Source organism: Sturnira hondurensis, unplaced genomic scaffold, assembly GCF_014824575.4.
Source record: "Sturnira hondurensis isolate 20B ecotype Veracruz unplaced genomic scaffold, ASM1482457v3 Scaffold0003693, whole genome shotgun sequence".
Lineage (NCBI taxonomy): Eukaryota > Metazoa > Chordata > Mammalia > Chiroptera > Phyllostomidae > Sturnira > Sturnira hondurensis.
In genome coordinates, this window is record NW_028076324.1 from 4,964,437 (window position 1) to 4,985,177 (window position 20,741).

General features: G+C 40.1%; 1 protein-coding gene across 2 annotated transcripts in view; it reads left to right on the forward strand.

The window, feature by feature from the left end:
* The window catches only part of KIF13B (kinesin family member 13B), a 175,865-nt gene that overhangs the window by 43,267 nt on the left and 111,857 nt on the right, over window positions 1-20,741 (forward strand). Inside the window, exons 3-4 of one of the 2 annotated variants that reach the window (XM_037042195.1) lie at window positions 14,382-14,394; window positions 18,687-18,747. In XM_037042195.1, coding sequence (XP_036898090.1) covers window positions 14,382-14,394; window positions 18,687-18,747 — 74 coding nt within the window. The remainder of the gene's footprint in view (window positions 1-14,381; window positions 14,395-18,686; window positions 18,748-20,741) is intronic. The other variant, XM_037042196.1, reaches the window with a different exon arrangement.

Genomic DNA, 20,741 nt, shown 5'->3' on the forward strand with positions numbered 1-20,741 from the left:
AGTTCAAGGGGGAATCATTTGATATCCAAAAAAGAGGGATGGGAGAAAAAAAAAGAGGGATAGCAGAGGTGGTATAAGGAAAAGCTGCCAGGCTTTAACATTTAGAATTTGTGATTGGCAGATCTAATTAATACAACAAAGCATAATAAACCATTGGGCTGGGGTTCCTAACAGCCCTCCGCCCCGGGAGAAAGCCATACTATTGCAAATGAATTCCAGTTGGTGGGATATGACAGGGGAGATTTTAAACCAGGCACCTAGTGCCTGGTCTCTGGAACAGCCCTTATTCTGGAATTTTCTCCATACTAGTTGACTACAGAGTAAAATAAGACATTTGCTTCATCTTATCACCATAGTCAAAGGCATTCATCTTGTCTTACATTTGAAAGAGCTTCTTTCTGTTGGGGTTTTAGGAAGCCCGTACACAACACTCCCTTTATTCCCCATGCCAATTCTGAATGGTAGTCATGGGACCTGTAAGATAGAGAGAGGAAATAATACAAATCAAAAATTAAAACACTAACACGTGCAGGTTTTTACGTGCCAGGCACTGTTCTAATCTGCATAGCAGTCCTAGGAGCTAGGTTCTCCTATTGTCTACATTTTGCAGACATGGGAAACTGGAGCATGGAGGGGTTAGTTGCCCAAGGTCACATAGTAAGTGGTGGGGCTGGTATTCAAAATTAGCAGGTGGGTTCCAGAGCCCAGTCTCTTTCCAGCTGTTTTCTCCTGCATCCCATTTCACCTCAGTTACTGATAGAGCTGTTGGGGCTTTAGGGCTGTTGGCCAAGTGGGCTTCCTGATGCCATGCCCCTCACTTACAGTTTTAGCCAGGCAAGGTGGACAGCTGCAGGCCTCCCATGTGGTATGGGGGAGCAGAGCCCGTGTACCAGCTCCTCCCCTTTAACACCACTAATTTGATAATCCTCCTTTCTTTCCTGGGGGGCAGGGGACAGAGTGAAGGACTAGAGACATCAGGAGTGTTACTTAGAGTTTTCTTACACGGAAACTGGGAGCACAAGGAATAAAATAATTTCTCCTTAGCCCTCTCTGTGTAAGACCAGGTATTTTGGGGAGAGTTACCATAGGTTGGACAAGAGCTGGAGAAGGGGCAGCTTCCCCCAAACAAGATTTCAGCTAAGCACCTGAGATGAAGCTCCTATAGCTTCAGCTGTGAGCCCCTGTGTGTACTTATCCACCTGTCTTTTCCTAGTTTATAGCCCAGTCTCTCATGCTGCCTACTTATATGAAGGCAAGGGAAGAAACACACAACAAACAAAAAAACCCAAGTCAGGTCATTTTAAACAAGCATTCTTTCTCACTTTTCCTGAAATAATCCGAGTTGTCTTTAACCTGTTATCCCACATCATTTGCCATAGAGAAAGAGAAGCAGAGTGTTAAGGGAGAAAGAGCATAGTTTTAGAATGAGAACTTATATTTGAATCCCGACTTTGTCACTGAACAAATTTTTTAACCTCTCTGTGCTCTTCTTTCCTTATTATTCTATAAAAGAGAGTGTAAGATCTGCCATAGGGTTGGTGTGAGGATGAGAACTTAGTTATAGTAGGTATTTAACACACGGTAACAAAAGGTAGCTTCTGTTGTTAATAAAGATGAAAAGTACAGACTTGGTGAATACTTACGAAATAATTTCAACAGTTATACGAGCAAGTTTTTTAGGCAAGTCTCCTTTCAACACAGCTGGGAAATGGAATACTGATTAATATTTAGGTATTTCAACTGCTTATCTTCACATATACCATGTATGAAAGTGAGTGTACAAAACGAATCTGCAGTACCAATATATACAGTACTGGTTACTTATGTGTTATGTGCAAATTGAATTTTAATTTTAAGAATTCATATCCTCATTTACTTTTATTTCCAAGAGCCTAAATTTGCATTCAGAAGCTTCCATTGCCCTTTTTTTTCCTTTGTCTTTAAGCTAATGTATTCAAAGATTGCTGCTTTCTTCCAAACATTTTAGCCTGGCTGAAGAAGACCATAAGGTCTTAAGGCCACACTTTCTCTAAGAGTTGGTTGGTTCTATCTTGGGACATGAAATAATCAAAGGCCGTAGGTGGTTTTGTTGTAAGATATTTCCACTGTCCCCTGGCCTGTGTCCCCATCCCCTGTAGCTGCTCCCTCCTCTGTGTTGCACAAGAACTAATGTGTTTTTCTAGTTTGTTAGGTAGGCTTGACAAGTCTTTATAACCTAGATACCTGTATCTCCCCTACCTCCTTCCCCATATACCACTTAGTCTACTTGGGGACTGGAAGGCATTTCCTGGAGGTTTGTTTGCCTTTTCAGGAGATCAGACTTTGTGAAGGAAGGAAGAAAGACCAAAACAGAAACATGAAAACAAATGCAGGGAAGGAAGAGCCACTACACGTACTTGACTTTAGCAACTGGGCCTGGAAAGAAAGTGCAGTGTTGATGATCTCACCAGACCTACATGTTTTTGATTTCGTCCCTTCAACAGAGTACTGCTTCCACCTTGGTTTGAATCCCCAATCTAGTCTTGAATTGTTGACCTTGAATGTGTTACTTAATCTTTTCCAGCCTTAGTTTCCTCACTTGTAAATGAGGAAGATAATAGGGTCCATCCTTCAGGGTTGCTGTGAGAATTAAAGAGAAGAGTTCTTGGACCTGGTAAGAGGATAAATATGTATTGAATCCAGATTTGAACCCAGGCCTAGCTCCCAAGCTCTGTCCCCTGCCCACTTCCCTTACAAAATTGCACAGCAGTGTGCCATAGAGTATGCAGGGGGTACCCCACCTGGTTGCTGAAGTAGAGGTCTGATGNTCCCCAATCTAGTCTTGAATTGTTGACCTTGAATGTGTTACTTAATCTTTTCCAGCCTTAGTTTCCTCACTTGTAAATGAGGAAGATAATAGGGTCCATCCTTCAGGGTTGCTGTGAGAATTAAAGAGAAGAGTTCTTGGACCTGGTAAGAGGATAAACATGTATTGAATCTAGATTTGAACCCAGGCCTAGCTCCCAAGCTCTGTCCCCTGCCCACTTCCCTTACAAAATTGCACAGCAGTATGCCATAGAGTATGCAGGGGGTACCCCACCTGGTTGCTGAAGTAGAGGTCTGATGAAGTTAATGACTTCTAGGATGACAAAGCTCTAATGCAAAGCAGAACAGAAACTCAGCGAAAGGTTTCTAACTGCTAGTGTGTAGAGTACTTTTTCCTACAGCATCATGCCATGAAGGCAGGTTTTTACTGTCCAATGATTTGTTATTTTATCAACAACACTGAAAGTTTCTTGGGACTTCAGCCATCAAATCCATGGTACAAACTGATTATAGATGCTTTAATGGTTAGACTTAATGCAGTAATGTGTGCTGGCATGATATGTGCTAAGTCATCCAGTGTGGATGTTAGGAATTACTAAAATAAATTCATGTATATTGATCTTGACCCAGAAAAGGTTGACCTGACTTTTAAATAGGTGGTTTTACATATATGGACCATAAAATGATATTAAATGTGAAAGTAAATATGTGCCGACCATATGACCCTGCAGGTTTACTCTCAGGTGTCCGAGGAATTAAAAACGAATATCTTCAAAAAAACTGCAATGGAGCTCAAAAGTGGTTAGAGAAACATTGATTGGTTGCCTCCCATGCGCACCCAGACTGGGAATCGTACGCGCCTGGACCAGGGAATGAACCAACAGTTTTTTGATTATGGGACGAAGCTCCAACCAACTGAACCACACTGGCTCAGGCTGTGTTATTTTTTGAGTGCTTATTAACTCAGGTCTAAAATGAGGATACTGTGTCACAGGGTAGTTACTAATTATATATGATAAATGTAAAGTACTTAATATAATGCTTAGTGCTCAGTTGTTACAATTCTGTGTACATGTACATGATTCTGAGTTAGAATTGTCCAAATTGAGTAAGTTACCACCCTCACTTTCATTGGAAGTGAGACACTGGAAACTCCTCATGGGGAATTTACTTGAGTGTTGCTGGATCTTGGCTTGTTTTTAAGCTTTGTTGGATTGGGGCCAGGACAGCCTCTATACTGGGGAGAGGTTAGCCCTGCTCTTAACTTGTGGCTTTTCTGGGCTCTATACCAAACGCTCCCTAGTGTTCAAGAAGATCTTTCCAGTGTGGCTGGTGGTAACCCTTGTCCCAGTGTACGCTCTGGCAATTGTTCATTGTACACCTTCTTGTCTAGGCGTAGTTCTTTCCCAGATAGTATTTATGGCCTCTGGAGTCTTACCTTCTACATGTGCAATTGGGTGTTCAGTCAAAGACAGGAGAGGGCCCCATGTAGATTCCTGAGTTCTTTTTCTGAATTTCTTCTTTCCCACACCAGCAAATTCCAGCTGCCTTAGCTCTCAGATTTCCCATCTCTGCCTCTGGAGAGGTGGGAAGAAGTGATACTGTAGAGAAGCTTTCTTGCTTAAGGAGTTTGAATTTTATCTTGTAGGACAGCAATTTTCGACCAGTATGCCACAAGAAATTTTAAAATGTGTAATACCGGACTGTTTAGCCAGGGCACTGACCTCTTTTCCCTTAGATTGCCGGGGGGAAAAATGACAGCAGCACACACAGCAATAGCTGTCTGGTGTGAATGGATCAAAATTATAGCTATTTTTTGTCAGATTGGCAAAAAATACATGTTTTGGTGTGCTATAGAATTTTAGTAATTAGCTTATGTGTGCCGTGAGATGGAAAAGGTTGAAAATTACATTTTAGGCAGAGTTCTGACCTGATCAGCCATGCGGGTTAGATACATCCTGGGTGAGTGAAGAGTTATATAGAGAGACTGGAGCAGGGAGAGTGCAGTTAGGAAGCTCTGTGGTGGACGGGCCTAGAGGGAGATGAAACGGTGTGTCGCCTGTGTGCTGCGTGACCGTGTGGCCCACTCCGTTACTTCCCATAGGCCTCTGTGCAAACACTGTTCTGCGAAGCTTCTCCCGACCACACTGTTCAAATTGTCAGCCCCAGCTCCCCTCCGTATCCCACTTCCCTGTTTCATTGTTTTCCATAGCACTGTTATATTACATATGTATGCATTCATTCTATCATAATCGAATTTAAAATCTTACAGGGCTAGTTTCTTCAGTTCTGAGAGTAGCATCTGGCTTCTAGTAGATACTCATAATTATTGCCGAATGAAAGAGTTAATGGGTTTGAGAGGCATTTCAAAGATGAAAACAATGTCCCAGGAAAGGGATAAGCACAACAATCTTCAGTTAGTTAACTAAGTAGTTGATACCCTTGTCAGTATTGAAGTATTTAGTTGCAGCATGTTTGAAAATTGAGTTTCCACATAAGGAAGCTAAGGAATCTTTGCTAGGCAATGGATTTGGAGACTAATTATAGTAATGATCTAGAAATTTCAAGTTTTTGTCAACCTGTTAGTTGACTTAAACCCCAAGTTAACATTGAATCATGGATCAAAATTACAATAATGCTATCTAACTTTTATTGAGTATTCACAAATATATGTGCACCAGGCATTTGGTAAAGAAATTCCTACATATAGAATTCAGACTTAGGTTGGGAAGCTTATTGTAAAGACAAAGGCTTTAGCTTTAATTTTATTTCATAGCTACTAATACTAATGACATTACTCCTGAAAATGACATTTAAGTGTGGGATTCCTGATTTAGGGTTTGATAGCCAGGATTATGTGTTGGGGAATTAAAGGGGATTGCATTATTTAACTGGGTGGGCAAACTCTTGTAGTGTGGTCCTGTAGTGACGGTGATGGCACCCATGTTAGATTCTTGGGGTTGAATTTGGAAACAGTCTCTTTATTGGTATGAATTTGTGAGTCTCCCATTTCTTGAGTATGAAGAAAACCCTGTTCTACTTTCTCAATGGCAGGAATGTAAAACTCGGCTGCCTGCCTGGCAGGGCCGTGTGGAAGATAGCAGTGTTGCTATGTGGGAATTTAGGTCTGGTGTTTCCAAATTGTCTGAATTTTCAAGAGGATTGTGATGTGAAATCTTCTGATTTTCTGTTTTTGGTCAATACTCTGAGGACTAAACAAACAAAATACAGCCACGGGCTCTGTTGAGCCCATAAACCCTGAGGATGTGGCTCTGGTTCACACACTGAAGCGTGAATCCCGATCTAGAAAGGGTGAAGGCACGGGAGAGTTAGCTAACTCATGGTCAGTAAAAACCTTTTCCAGATAAATCCAGTTCAATCAAGAAGAAATCCAATTGCATTAATACCATAAAAATACTGGAGAAATATAGATTTATAAAATTTGAAACCTCAGATAACCACAAATACTGAGAGAAATAAAAATTATAAGAGCTTTCTTTGCTTGGAGTCTAAGAGTGTTTCAATAATCTGTCCTATTCTCTGTATATGCCTTGAAGTTGTTTAACATGTAATTATTGAAATGAATGTATGTTACTCTGGTAACATAGGATGTCAAAAATGTTTTATAAAAAACCTCACAAATGCATCAAATTGATTTAATTCTTTAGCCAGATTTAAACTTTCTTATAAATGAAAGTGGACAGTGAATTAAAACTTCCTTGTGTGTTTGACAGATGAGAAAAGACAGGTAATTTGAAAATGATTGAGGTAATAGTGAATATATTTTTTGAATTATGCTGTCCCAATATATGGTCATTTGAAATTATGGAATTTGTAAACCAGGGTTTCATATTTCCCGAATTTTGTGACTGTAAAATGCTAGTTGCGGGTCCATGCCCACATTCTTTGGATGTCGCTGTGTTCTTGACCAGTGTGGTTTGTGTGGGTGGGAGATTCTGACAGAAGGGAAGTGTCAAACTGTCCCTTCTCTTGCTCTAAAAAAGTTTCTCCAAGGGCTGTACATACGAGGCAGTGGCCCAAATGTCCTTCCATTTTTTTAAGGCCCCCTGCTCCCTTACCTTCTGGCATACCGGGCCACCACTCATTTCTGATCTTTTCTTGAATTCTGTGTGTGCATTGTCTGTCTTCATGTCATGTGTTTCATTTATAATTACCTCCTAAGTTCCATTGAAGATGGAATTTGTTTTTGTTTATTATTTGCTTTATTGTTTGGGAGAGCAGAGGTGGTGGTGGAAATGTTTTTATTCTTAAAATTTTTTTTTAAAGATTTTATTTATTTATCTTTAGAGGGGAAGGGAAGGAGAGAGGGAGAGAAATATCAATGTATGGTTGCCTCTCATGCATCCCCTGCTGGGAACTGGCCCCTGCTGGGAACTGGCCTGCAACCCAGGCATGTGCCCTTGACTGGGAATCGAACCGCGATTGTGTGGTTTGCAGGCCCGCGCTCAATCCACTGAGCTATACCAGCCAGGTATTCTTAAAATTTTTTTATATTGATTCTAGAGAGAGGGGAAGGGAGGGAGAAAGAGAGGAAGAGAAACATCAATGTGTGAGAGAAGCATCCGTTGGTTGCTTCTTGCATGTGCCCTGACTGGGAATCAAACCGATTACCTTTTGGTTTGTGGACAATGCCAAACCAACTGAGCCACACCAGCCATTCCCACACCAAGGGGCGGAAATGTCTTCATTCTGTCAGGACCACTGACTGAGAATAACATAACGGATGTAATTTATATTGGATGTTTAAGAAAGATGCAGGTAGGACTTAAATGTCAAATCCACCCTTGTGTTGGGCCCTGTGTAACAAAAGCATTAAAGGCTTAACCATTCATTCATTCAACAAATGTTTTAGATAGATACAGATAGGGAAATAATAATTAAGCTGTGAAATGACAAATAAATGGGAGTTAGCCCCAAGATTTCAAGGCAGAAAGAAAATCATATATGTCAGCCCTGAGACTAGGAAACTGGACACACTGGGCCAATCAGAAAGGAAGATCGTGCAAGATGCTGCAAGATAGGTTTGAGGCAGAGGCTGGGGTCAGGTCACCTAGAGAGCTTAAACATTATTTGCTAAAAGGGCAAAAAGCCCTTTCTGGGTAGATGCAGAAAGACACACACTGTCCTTTAGAAGCTTATAGTCTAGGTGAGCAGATGACACATATACTAAAAAGTTTATATCATGTGACAAAATGATAGGTAATACCTGAGCGACAGAGATTGTTTTGACTTAGAGGAATTGNTCCATTGAAGATGGAATTTGTTTTTGTTTATTATTTGCTTTATTGTTTGGGAGAGCAGAGGTGGTGGTGGAAATGTTTTTATTCTTAAAAATTTTTTTAAAGATTTTATTTATTTATCTTTAGAGGGGAAGGGAAGGAGAGAGGGAGAGAAATATCAATGTATGGTTGCCTCTCATGCGTCCCCTGCTGTCCCCTGCGTTCCGAACTGTCCTTTAGAAGCTTATAGTCTAGGTGAGCAGATGACACATATACTAAAAAGTTTATATCATGTGACAAAATGATAGGTAATACCTGAGCGACAGAGATTGTTTTGACTTAGAGGAATTGAGGAAGAAAAATTCACTTTTGGTTAGGGTTCTTGTGGAGGATTCTTGAGGGAGAATGAGTTTGATCTGAGTTTGTCTCACATGAGTAGGGCTTAAATAAACAGAGTTGTTAGTGAGGGTGGCATTTTCTGAATGCAGGTCTGTGGGAGACAGGAAGTTAACTAGCTTGGTGGCGAGGGGAAATCTTTTTGAGGGTGTGATGTAGAGTATGATGCTGGAACTTTCGCTTGGGTTGCCTCTGATGCACGGGTGGTCTGCAGGTGTCACTGACAAAAGATGTTGAAATGTGACTTGTTAAATGCTTCATTGTTTTCTTGTTGTAAATAAAAAGTTATATATGTAATCCAGTGTGATTTCTCCTTTGTTCTACCTCCTCTTTAGATAATTCCACTGATGGGAGCTGTTTTTTAACACAGTGGTAATCATTTTTTTTTATTAAAGAGATAGCTCTCTTCTTTTTTTTATTATTTTTTTAAAGACAATGTATTCTTTTTTTAAAATTTTATTTATTTATCTTTGGAGGGGAAGGGAAGGAGAGAGGGAGAGAAATATCAGTGTATGGTTGCCTCTGCCGGGGACACACAATGTATTGTGTGTCCCCCGCCAGGAACTGGCCTGCAACCCAGGCATGTGCCCTGACTGGGAATCGAACTGCGATCCTCTGGTTCGCAGGCTTGTGCTCAATCCACTGAGCTACACCAGCCAGGGCTGATAGCCCTCTTCTTTTAATTTTGTCCAGCAGGTCTCCTGTCTGAAGTGACCTAAAACAAGTCTGCTCTCCCCCAGGCCACCCCAGGTGGGTGAGTCTCCTCACCTCTGAGGAGGGGCATCATGTTTTCCTTTAACCTTTTTTGGTCCAGGCTAGTAGGTCCAGTTCTTTGATTTCTTCTTTCAGTGGTAGCATTTTCAAACCCCTCTACATCCCGAATGCTATTCTCCAAAGTACTCTACTTTATCAATGATACTTTTAAGATTAATTCTTCAAAATTGAATGGAGTATTCCACATGTCAAGGAAACCATGAGTGGGGGCTTTTAGTGATGTTTTACTTAAGTTCTCTAAATAAGCAAAGATTGACAAGCTTCCTTTGTGAGTCTAGTCAGTTTCTAATTTTTCAGTCAGATCAGCTTTATTTCTTTTGTGGAAAACACATTGGGGGAGGGGTGACAAAGAGAAAATGATGATCATCACATGGATTGTTGTTCAGTTGCTGGTACTACCAGCTAAGTCCAAAAAGGCAACAATACCATTACGTAGCTTAGCTCTATTAGAATGAGCTCTTTGTGGCCTATACATCCGTTATAGAGCCGGGTGGAGTGGGATCTTGTTAAAACAGAGATTCCAAATATTCTAATTGTGGAGGCTTCAGAAACTTAAATCTTTAAAATTAAGAGAAGTGATGATATTGGATATAATGTTTGATTTTGGTAGTTGACAGCAGGAATTGATTTATAACTCACCATTCTACTGGCATCACCTTGAGTTTTACACATACACGATACTTCGTGGTTTATTTTTGGACTCAATATCAGTTATTTTTGTAATTGTCAGGAGTATTAATAAAATTAACAAAAATCATTAACATATAAAATCATCACCACATTTCTTCACATGGTGTCATTCTAAATGGTAGGATTAATTTTCTGGTGCAATTTATTATTTAAATGAGAAATGAGCAGAAGCTAGGTCAGTGAAAAGAAGGAAGTGAATAGCTTATTCATAGATAATAGTTCTGTCCAAAATATGGAACCAAATCATTTGTTGTTTCCCAAGCTGACCTCTTACTAAAAAGCACATCCATCTCTTCCATCTGTGTCTGTCCACCTGGGCTGTTGACATCTTCAGTAACTAGACAGTCTCTATTTGGGAGATAGCAGTACTTCCAGGCAAGACTCATCATTAATGGATGCTAAAATTTGTGGGCTGAAGTATGATGAGAAATTGTATTTATGCAGTTTTGCCCTGGCTGGTGTAGCTCAGTGGATTGAGCACGAGCCTGGGAACCACACAATCACAGCTCGATTCCCAGTCGGGGCACATGCCTGGGTTGCAGGCCAGTTCCCAGCAGGGGACTCACAAGAGGCAACCATGCATTGATGTTTCTCTCCTTCTCTCCTTCCCTTCCTCTCTAAAGATAAATAAATAAAATCTTTAAAAAAAAGAAATTGTATTTATGCAGTTTCAAAGTCTCCCCCACAAAAAAAATGTACAAAGGGAAAACTAGTAATGTTAGTAGATACAACTATAACCAGTTGATCAGATTGACCATCATCAGCAGGGAGACATGGCCATTACCATGGCCTTCTGCTGTGATGCACTGAGCAGGGCACAGCGGTCCTTCTTGTCATGCTTGCTGAAGTGCATAACCTGAATTTAGTCATGAGGAAGCATTAGACAGACCCAGATGAAGGGACATGCTACAAAATAACTGGCCAGTACTCCTCAAGTATCAGGTTCGTGAGAGTCAGACTGTTCCAGATGGAAGGACACATGACAGTTGCATGCGATGTGTGATACTGGACCAGAAAAAGGACATCAGTGGGGCAGTTGGCAAAAAGAAAAAATTTTATAAGGGTGGCTCTATATCATTTAATAAATCTTGTGATGCTTAATTTCCTGGTTTTGATCATTATAACTATGGCCATATGATATGTCAGCATTTGGGGAAGCTGGATGAAGGGCACACCAGGATTCTTTGTACTATTTTTGGAATTTTTGTAAATCTGGAAGTATTTTCTTTTAAATCCTCACCCAAGGACATGCTTATTCATTTTAGAGAGAGGGGGAGGGAGGTGGAGAGAGAGGGAGGAAAGTATCAGTGTGAGGGAGAAACATCAATTTATGTGCCTTTCCTATGCATCCCATTGGGGAACAGAACCCACAACTTAGGCATGTGCCCTAACTGGGAATCGAGCCTACAACCCTTCAGTTTGTAGGCCCAACCAACTGAGCCACACCAGTGAGGGCTCTTTTTTTGGAAAAAAAAAGGTTGATTGATTTTAGAGAGAGGGGAAGGAAGAGAGAGGAAGAGAGAGAGATTTGTTGTTCTATTTATTCATGCATTCATTTGGATATTCTCTGACCAGGGATCAAACTCGCAACTTCAGTGTATTGAGCCAACACTCTAACCAACTCAACTACCTGGCCAGAGCTGAAGGTATTTCAAAATGAACTTAAGCCACAGCCACAATATAAAATAATTCAGCTCAGCTGAGATACTAAGACTTTTGTGCTTTTACCTTGTAATGTCTTTTTTGATTGGTTACGGGTAGTCTTTCTTTGCTTCCTAAATCTCCACTGTGATCTGGGTAGCTGAGATTTCTTACTAAGGAATTTTGGGATAAGTGAGGCATCTCTGGATTGGGTGGCAGCTACATTTTGAAAGGTTTTGTTTAATTAATTAATTTACTTATTTATTTTTGTACAGAGCTGTAATTACATCTTTGGGTTTCCAGTGACTCTGTAGGTTATTTGAGCTTTACTCTTGTAGCACCAGAATCCCTAGCTGGAAACTTAGCTCTGTAATTAATTTACTGGTTTGTTTCTGTTTTTATTATTATGTTTGAATTTAGGTTAGTCCTATGAATTCTTCTGCCATGTGTCATGAATTATTGAATTGGTTTGATGGTTGTTGCCTAGGAAGAGCTGACTTTTGTATAAAAATATTTTATTTAAAATTGAAATACCATAACAGATATCTTATTTTTCTCTCAGAAAAGACAGTTTGGAATTTTTGTTAATAGTGTAAATAAGAAAACTTATACTGGCATAAGCACGAAGTGGTAACATTAGATTTTATTAGATAATAATTAGAATGGAGGAAAGCAATACATGGAAATGTTTCTGTTAGTAGGAGCAGTTGTTAAGATATGACTCACAGATTCTTAACTCTAGAGGCTGTTTTGACCAGTGTGGAAGAAAAAAAGAACATGGACTTGGGGGTCAGGACCTAGTTTTTCATTGCAGATTTATCACTGCTTATTCTTGTATCTTGAACAGGTCATTTAACTTTTCTGAGCCTTAAGTTCTCATCTGTAAAGCTGGAATAATAAGAGCATTTTGTACTCTGGGTGCTGTGGCTTAGGGGATTGAATGCCGGACTGCAAACCAAATGGCCACCAGTTCAGTTCCCAGCCAGGGCACATGCCTGGTTTGCAGGGCAGGTCCCCAGCAGGGGGTATGCAAGAGGCAAGCACACATTGATGATTCTCTCCCTCTCTTTCTCTCTCCCTTCTTCTCTCTAAAAATAAATTTAAAAATAAATCTTAAAAAAAGAGCATCTTGCAAAGTTATCGTGAGAATTAAGTAGCATGCAATGTGCCTGGCCTAATACAGGTGTTCCATGTATGCTGTCTCTGTTCTGACCTCCAGCTAGGTTGTAACTACACAGCCTACAATTGATGAGAATCTGTTTTGCTTATAAAGACTCATAAAAGGGTGATAGCTTGTGTCAGTAAACTTTACCAGTAGGGGAGTTTTTCCTTATCTCTTATTCCAGAGAAATTATTTTATGTGTTCACCTCATTAACTGTTACTCCAAAATCTGTTAGACAAGTGTCACTCATTTGTGAGATGCTCCTTCATGTTTTAGTGTTCTTACTTGAAGTCATTTGATAGAAATAATATTCATCATATTTTAGGAGAAAGTCTTCTGTAAGACAAAGGGAGAAGAAAATGTACAGACAGTTGCAAGGACACATTTCCACGTGTAGTTTTCTTTCAAGTTTTAGGTTTGAGTTGGCCCTCTGATCCTCTGAGAGAGATCAACTCTTCCCAAAACTTTGGTCATTGTTTCTGTTTCATTCTGGTTTCAAAAGTGCTTTCATTTATTTTTAAATGTTCTGATTTTAGTGTACTGTTGTTTCATGAGTGAATATCATTCTTTTCAGGAATTACACACTGAAATGTTTAGAGCTGAAGGGGCATGTCTGCAGCTTACTCTCAGATGGTTAAGGAAAAATGCATTGTGTGTGTGTGTGTGTAGTTGCTGTCTACATGTAGAGGAGGGAAGAGGAGGGAGGGGAGAATGCCGTGGTAGCTCTGGCAATGTTAGCAGTTGGTGGATTTGGGTGAAGGGGGTTCTGTGCTTCCATACAACTTTTCTCTAATTCTGAAACTATCTCAAGATTATAATGGATTGAGATGTATTTCTGTACCCTGAGAAGATGTGAGGGGCAGTTTCGGAGGGAGGTAGGTTAGAAGCACCTGGGGAAGCATAAGCAATAAGGAATGAGTGAGTAATTCAGTAAATTCACTGGCAAAAAATTAAAATCAGTTGTTCCTTTAATGTAACCTTTTTTTTCTTAGCCAGAACAGAATTCGTTTTGTGTAGAGGGCTCTGTATAGATACAGAGTAAGCTTTTTCTGTATTAAAACGGGGAATACTAGTTGGAAGTGAAATCAAATGATAAAGAGTAAAGAATTTTTAAATATACAAGGGTAAAAAAGAATGTATAAGGCCCTGGCTGGTGTAGCTCAGTGGATTGAGTGCAGGCCTACAAACCAAAGGATCGCAGTTCGATTCCCAGTCAGGGCACATGCCTGGGTTGCAGGCCAGTTCCCAGCAGGGGATGCACAAGAAGCAACCATACATCGATGTTTCTCTTCCTCTCTCCTTTCCTTCCCCTCTAAAGATAAATAAATAAAAAATATTTAAAAAAAGAATGAAAGGGGGACTTAAAAAAAAAGAATATATAAGGCAGAAATATTAGTACTTTAAAAATTACCCAGTACTTGGGTAATCTTTCTTATACCAGAGAGATACAAGTTAGCATTCTGTCCTACCAGTTAATAGATAAATATTAATTGATCCTTTATTTTAAGTTGCTATTTGGTTTCAAAATTAATATTTTGTACTCTTAAACAATTTACATGATGTTTATTATCATTTTTGTCCTTCAAAAAGAATCTTCTAAACTAAAAAAAAATGTTTTTGAACTTTCTCCCTTTTCTTTTATGTCACAATGCCATCTCTTTGGGGAACTCAGAAGCCAGCCAAAGGTAAGCAATTGGGTGTATTATGGGATGCTTGTAAACATCTTAGGTGCATATTTTTGATGTATTGGTGATTTTCTTCTCAGAGTATTTTTCCTCTGTCCCTTTTATAAAAGTAATGTGAGCTCTCAGCCTGTTATCGGAAGCCATTTATTGGCTTCCCATAGAAGGGACTGGAGGTTTATGCAAAAACTGTATTTGTACTTTGACCAATTATGGCCGATTTCCTGGTGGCTACAACACAGATTCCTTTTGTGCTTTGTTGTTCACCATGGATTGGCTCAAAACTGGTCATTCCAAACTGTGGTCAGACTGGGCCAGGCAGACTCCTCCTCCCAAGACAGCTGGGGACACATCCTCAAGCCAACAGAAACCTGCCCTGGCCCACAGCTTTCTCACGGGGACATGCTTTCATCTTAGATTTGGGCCCAGATTCTAGAGAAACTCCAGTGGGCTGCGCCAGCCCCTGAGCTCAGGGAACTTAGAGGTGTGCCAGGGTGGGCACCAGGGCTGTGTTTTTGAATTGACTATTCTCTGAAGTTACTTGGAACTTTCCAGGAAACTCAGATTTTTATCTGCATTCTTGGAGTTTTGTTTTTGTTTTAGAGTGTATGGTTGAATTGTAATTCCATTCTCTATTATTGTTGCTAAAGTATCTATAGACATGGCTGCTTGGGACTGGGAGTAATTTAAAAAATAGTACAATTTGGCACTCATTTCTTTATATATGTAAAACTAACTCTATTAGTTTTACCTTATCTTTTTTTATGTTAAGGTGGTGGAGTATTTTTGTTTTCTTATTTTTTGATGGAGTCGAGGCTGGTGACTGCAGTAAAGATACAAAGAAACATTATATGACTATTTTAAAACTATTCGCGTTTTATTTAATGCAATTGTATATTCATGTTTAGAGAAAGTGTGTTGACATAAAAACCGTGGAAGGACCAACAACACATTATTAAGTGTTTACCTGTAGGAAGTGGTATGCTTGGTGAATGGAAGGCCTTTATTTTTTACTTTATGCTTCTGTGTTATTTGACTTTGTTATAATGAATTTGTGTTTTTTCTCTGTTATCTCTGTTACTTGAAAAAAGTTTTATTTTTTTAATTTTTAAGCAAACATATTTATTTAGAAAGAAATGACCTGGTCTGCTTTAGGAAATCCATGGCTGGAAGATCCCTGTAATAATTTATAAAATTGCTAAAACTTAAAGAGGATCATTCAGTGTTGTTAGTCAGAACTAACAGTTCATTGGTTTCCCACTTTGTACCAGGCTGTGGGTCCTTCAAAAAGTTGGGAGAATAAAGGTAATTTAGACCAGTAGTGGAGAACCTAGTGGTGAGCAGGCACTGGCTCAAAGGCTGGGTCCAACCCCCAGGTCCCCTTCCTGTCTGCCACCAGGTCCTTAACCACCCTGTACCACAGTGGCCTTTTGCCTCAGCAACCTAGCATGGAGTTACTAGCTGTTGTTATAGTTACTTTAGTGAAAGCTTCTCTGCTGGAATTGAGAATAAGAGATGTAGTTGTTTAAGGAATCCCTGAGTTAAAAAGAGAAGGAAAAGAAACCAACTCATAATAATGGAGAGAGGAGTGCCATTCAGAGCCTGATCTTTGACAAGTGCACAGCGTACACCTTTGACAAGGCACGGCGACGGCACCGTGGAAATGAGGGGATCGGGCTCCAAGAGCAGAGTCAGGATGGTTTCTACTTAACCTTATCACTGGATTACATAAAATGGTCAGCGATGAGCACTGGAAGCTAGTACAGAAGAAACTTAATTTGAACTTTACATTTTGTTTAATCTTACCATGCTGAAGTGATTCTCACCCTGGCTGATGAATGTAGCTTGAAAAGCAGTCCCTACCCAAAACTTTGATACACAGTCCTTTGGGACCACCTTCCACCTTCCTTCTTCTTTTCCTCCTCTTCCTGTTGGAGAATTGCTGACATAGTGAGCCACCACCATTACTGATGGACATATGTTCAGCTTTGGAAAAACATTGAGAATTAGTAATGTACCACATGGTACTGCAGCTGGGTGGCAGCTTCCGGGACCCGGGGCCCTGCCCCCTTGGCCGTTGCCAGCCATTGGGCTTCGGCTTGCCTTCCTGGCCTGTCTTCTGCGTCACTGCCCCATCCCAGGGAGCATATGCCTCCTCTACCTGCTGGTTTGCTCAAAGTATGGGTGGTCTGATCCTTCCCTGCTTGGAAGGTGTTTTTATTTTTATTTATTTTTAATCAATTTATTTCTACGTACCAGGCATTTAAAATTTTTGGTCAGTTACAGTCAACATTCCATGTTTCAGGTGTACAGCATGGTGGTTAGACATTTATATAACTGATGAAGTGACCCTCCCCTCCCCGATCAATCTAGCACCCACCTGACACCAAACGTAGTATTACAGTATCGTTGACTACATTCCTATGCTGAGCTTGACATCCCTCGACTATTTTGTAACTGCCGTTTTGTACTTCTTATTCCTTTTTGGAAGCATTTTTGAGCAGTCATCCTGTTGGTGGCCCCAGGGTCCCCTCTTGCTCATTCAGCTGTTGGCCTGGTGTGCTCACTTCTAGAGTTGCTCTGTGCATCCATCTCCTGCTGGGCAGTTTGTCTCTTGTCTTACTGGGGCTCCCACTCCGCCTCACTCCCCATCAGTCTCACTGCAACTATTTTTGGGGATTCTCAATTTCTGATCCGGGTGTAAGCAAGCAATTTTGTTTTCAGAAGTTTGCACTTCTTCCCCCCCACCTTTTTTTCTTTTGGTCTCTTCCCCTCCATCTCTCCATCATTATGAGTTAATTTCAGGTGGGATGGGGGATATATAGTATATATAATTTACCATCCTAATCTAACTTCCTTTGTTAAAAATTAACTTTAAGATAGGCCTCTGGTTCAGATATCCTTGTGAGTTCACGCAGAAACATTCTCCTGCCAACTCCAAACTCAGAGTCAGGACAGATAAAATATTTTAAAATATTAAAATCATGTCATATTCAAAAACAACATATGTAACTTTGGAGACCAGCAGCAAGCTGGGGCTGAAGCAGCGTCTTTACTGGTCCTTAGGATCAGACACAAGTTAGCAGAGGTGCTAGAAGTTCAACTCTTGCAGATTACAAAGAGTGCTGGTGTATGGGTGAGGGCTGGAGAAGCTTGCCACGTGAAAACTGATTTGGGCGCCGCTCCACCATGGGTGAAAGCTTAAAAAGTGGGTTTTGGCCACCAGTCCTGAGCTAGCGTCTGTAAATAGAAGGGAGTGGAGACGTCACTGGGCTTTGGGAAGACCACAGTCTGGGCTTTGGTAACTGGGATTGCCATCAGGGCTCATCGTATAAAGGTAGCCAAAGGGAGAGGAAAAAAACAAGCACTCCATAAGCCACAAAACACAAACTGCCGATGCACTTGTAGACCAAGATACAAGGATACAAAAGGAAACCTGTCATCAGGAGGCAAGGCAACAGACACCAAGAGTGGGAACGTTCCAATGTAAACTGAAGTGAATTTAAAAATAATTACACTTCAAATCCTTAAAAAGACTAAACTATAAAACCTGAAATCCAAAAAGTGGAAAACACTTTTCAGAGATTCCAAAAAAGTGCCTATTTTAGAAAGTAATAAACGTAAACAATCTAAACAAATCCATCTGTGATGTCCCACCAGCTATCTATTCTTCCTACTTTTTATCTGTGTAGACTTTTGTATAAATATGGGATCATGGCCCAGACTCCTGTAACTTTTGCATTAATGTGTAAACATTCTTATTAGTCTCTTACAATCGGGAAGCTGTGCAGTATTGCACATGGATATGTTATAATTTATTTAAAGAATCTGCTGTTTCATAGCTATTTCCAACTTGCTATAGTAATCATCTTTACACTTTGTTTTTCAAAAATATTTTTATTTTCTCAGAAAAATAAAAATGTAGGCTACATAAAAATGCAAAGAAAGCAATACTTATCATGCAGAAATATATTTTATGTGCATGTAACTCTGTGTGTGTGTGTGTGTGTGTGTGTGTGTAGTAGCCATCATATTGTACATATTGTTTTGTAACCGCTTTTTTTCATTTAACATTGTGAAGTTTTCCATGTGAAGTAAAGTTTTATATCATTTATAGGGTGCTTATTGTTCATTGTAAGGCTATACTATAAGTAATTTAATAGTCTTCATTATGGGACAGAAAATTATTTTCATTGTACGTTATGAACAATGTTATCAATGTTATGACATTGTTATTATAAGCATGTTAAAGTTGTGTTCTTAATACACACTGTGTTATTTTCATTTTTCAACAGGTGTTTGCATATGACCATTGTTTCTGGTCTATGGATGAATCTGTCAAAGAAAAGTATGCAGGTAAGCATCCTTTTAACTACCAATAATATAGAAAAGGTGTTTTAATATTTTTCCATAATTTATCATAGTATTATTTTGTATAACTTGTAAAACTATATAGAGAATTCCCTCTAATCTGTGCCGTTAGAGTTGTTACATTGGTTGGGAGATGGGAGCTCCACAGTGTCCTGTTCCTGGTTGAAGATGGCGCAGTCAGATCAACAGGCTGAGGTTATCGTACACGCATCCCCAGGCCTTGCATGGCACCAGTGGCACACAGCAGTCACTTGGATTCCCTTAGATGCTCTCTGATGTGCTTAGAGGGGCAGCTTGGTGTGACGAATGACCAGCCACAGAGAAAGTGGAAGCTCGAGTGTAAGCCAGGCTCTACTCCTGACTGCCCACTGTGACCGAGTGAATCACCTAAGCCTTCCCTGTTCTGTTTTCTCTAATGAAGAGGACCATACCATGTTCTTTCTGAATTTGCTCTAGAATTCTGTTGTTCTCTTACTCTCTTCAATGATGACTGTCTCAAGCCCCTTTCACCACAAGTGTAAGACTATAGTGACAGCCCTCTATTCCCTTTACTCCTAACTGCTTATGACACCTGTTTCTAAGCAATCTCTTTTAGATATTGAGTGTCATGTTGTGTTGGCTTTTATCATGAGAAGCTGTAGTGCTACAGCTGTTTCAAAAGTTAAGGTGAATTCAGTCTAGCTGGCCTGATGATGACTTTAAGGACTGCTTCAGTATCGGAAGTATGATGATGATGATGTGCTAATCTGGTAAAGTAACTAGGAAGTAAGGCATAATGGACTGCTATTTATAGCATTTAAAACATAACAAACATAGCAGCATCTGGGTCTCTCATATTTAAAGTGTGTCCAGATCCCAATTCTAGTTCACGGGGGCAGAGGTATCTCTCCTCTATCACCAGTAAGCAATGCTGCAGACAAAAGGTAGATGTCCTGTAATTCAGTTCAATTCTGACACTATTTACCTGGAGACAGCATCAGATCCCACAGGTTAAGACTGCCCCCCACCTCTATGGCCCACTTCAGACACCAGTCTCAAGTCCAGGTTGTTACCTGTGCTTCTGACCAACCAGCTCTAAAGTGCAGATTCCGGTGATCCCCTCCTTGGACGAAAAACACCAGTCACAAGTTTAGGTTGTTGCCTGTACTTCAGACCGATTGGCTGTAAATCAGAGATTCCCACCACCACCTCCTTTGGGTCAATTAATTTGCTAAAGTGTCTCACAAAACTCAGGGGAACATTTTACTTCTAGGTTGCCAGTTTATTATAAAAAGGTATAATTCAGGAATAGGCAGATAGAAGAGACACACAGGGCAAGGTGTAGGGGAAAGGTAGCTCCCATGCTGTCTCCAGGTGCACCTCTCTCCCCAAATCTCCACGTGTTCACCAACCTGGAAGCTTTCCAAACCCTGACCTTTTCAGTTTTTATGGAGGCTTCATTATATATGAAATGTGAGTGATAATCATTAGCCAATGATTGATTCTCTGTCTAGCCTTTCCCCTCTCCCCAGAGGGGTTTGGCCCAAAAGTCACCTCATTAATATAAAAAAAGACATATTTTTAACTTTTAACACTTGGAAAAATCCTAAGGCATGTGAATGGCCAAATATATTTTTCTTATAAATCACAATATCACCACAATATTCAAGACTCAAGGTTGAATGGCATATTTAATTTAGCCTATAGAGGAGTGTTTGACCCTATTATTTATATCTATGATAGAAAGCAGGAAAAAGTTTTCAATATCTCCCACCATCTCCTAGCTGGTATATATTTTAGACTCTGTAACCTAGATTTGCCACTGAGACAAGAAAAAACCAAAGAGTCCCTGGAGAACTGCTGCTCGCTACCACAGACCACTGGTTCCAAATGTTCGGCAGCAGAAGTAAAACCAGCTACCTGTGAATTTAACCACAACTGTATGTTTTTATAAAGACACTTGAAATTTTGTTCCAGGGTAGTATTTTCTGCCTGGTGAG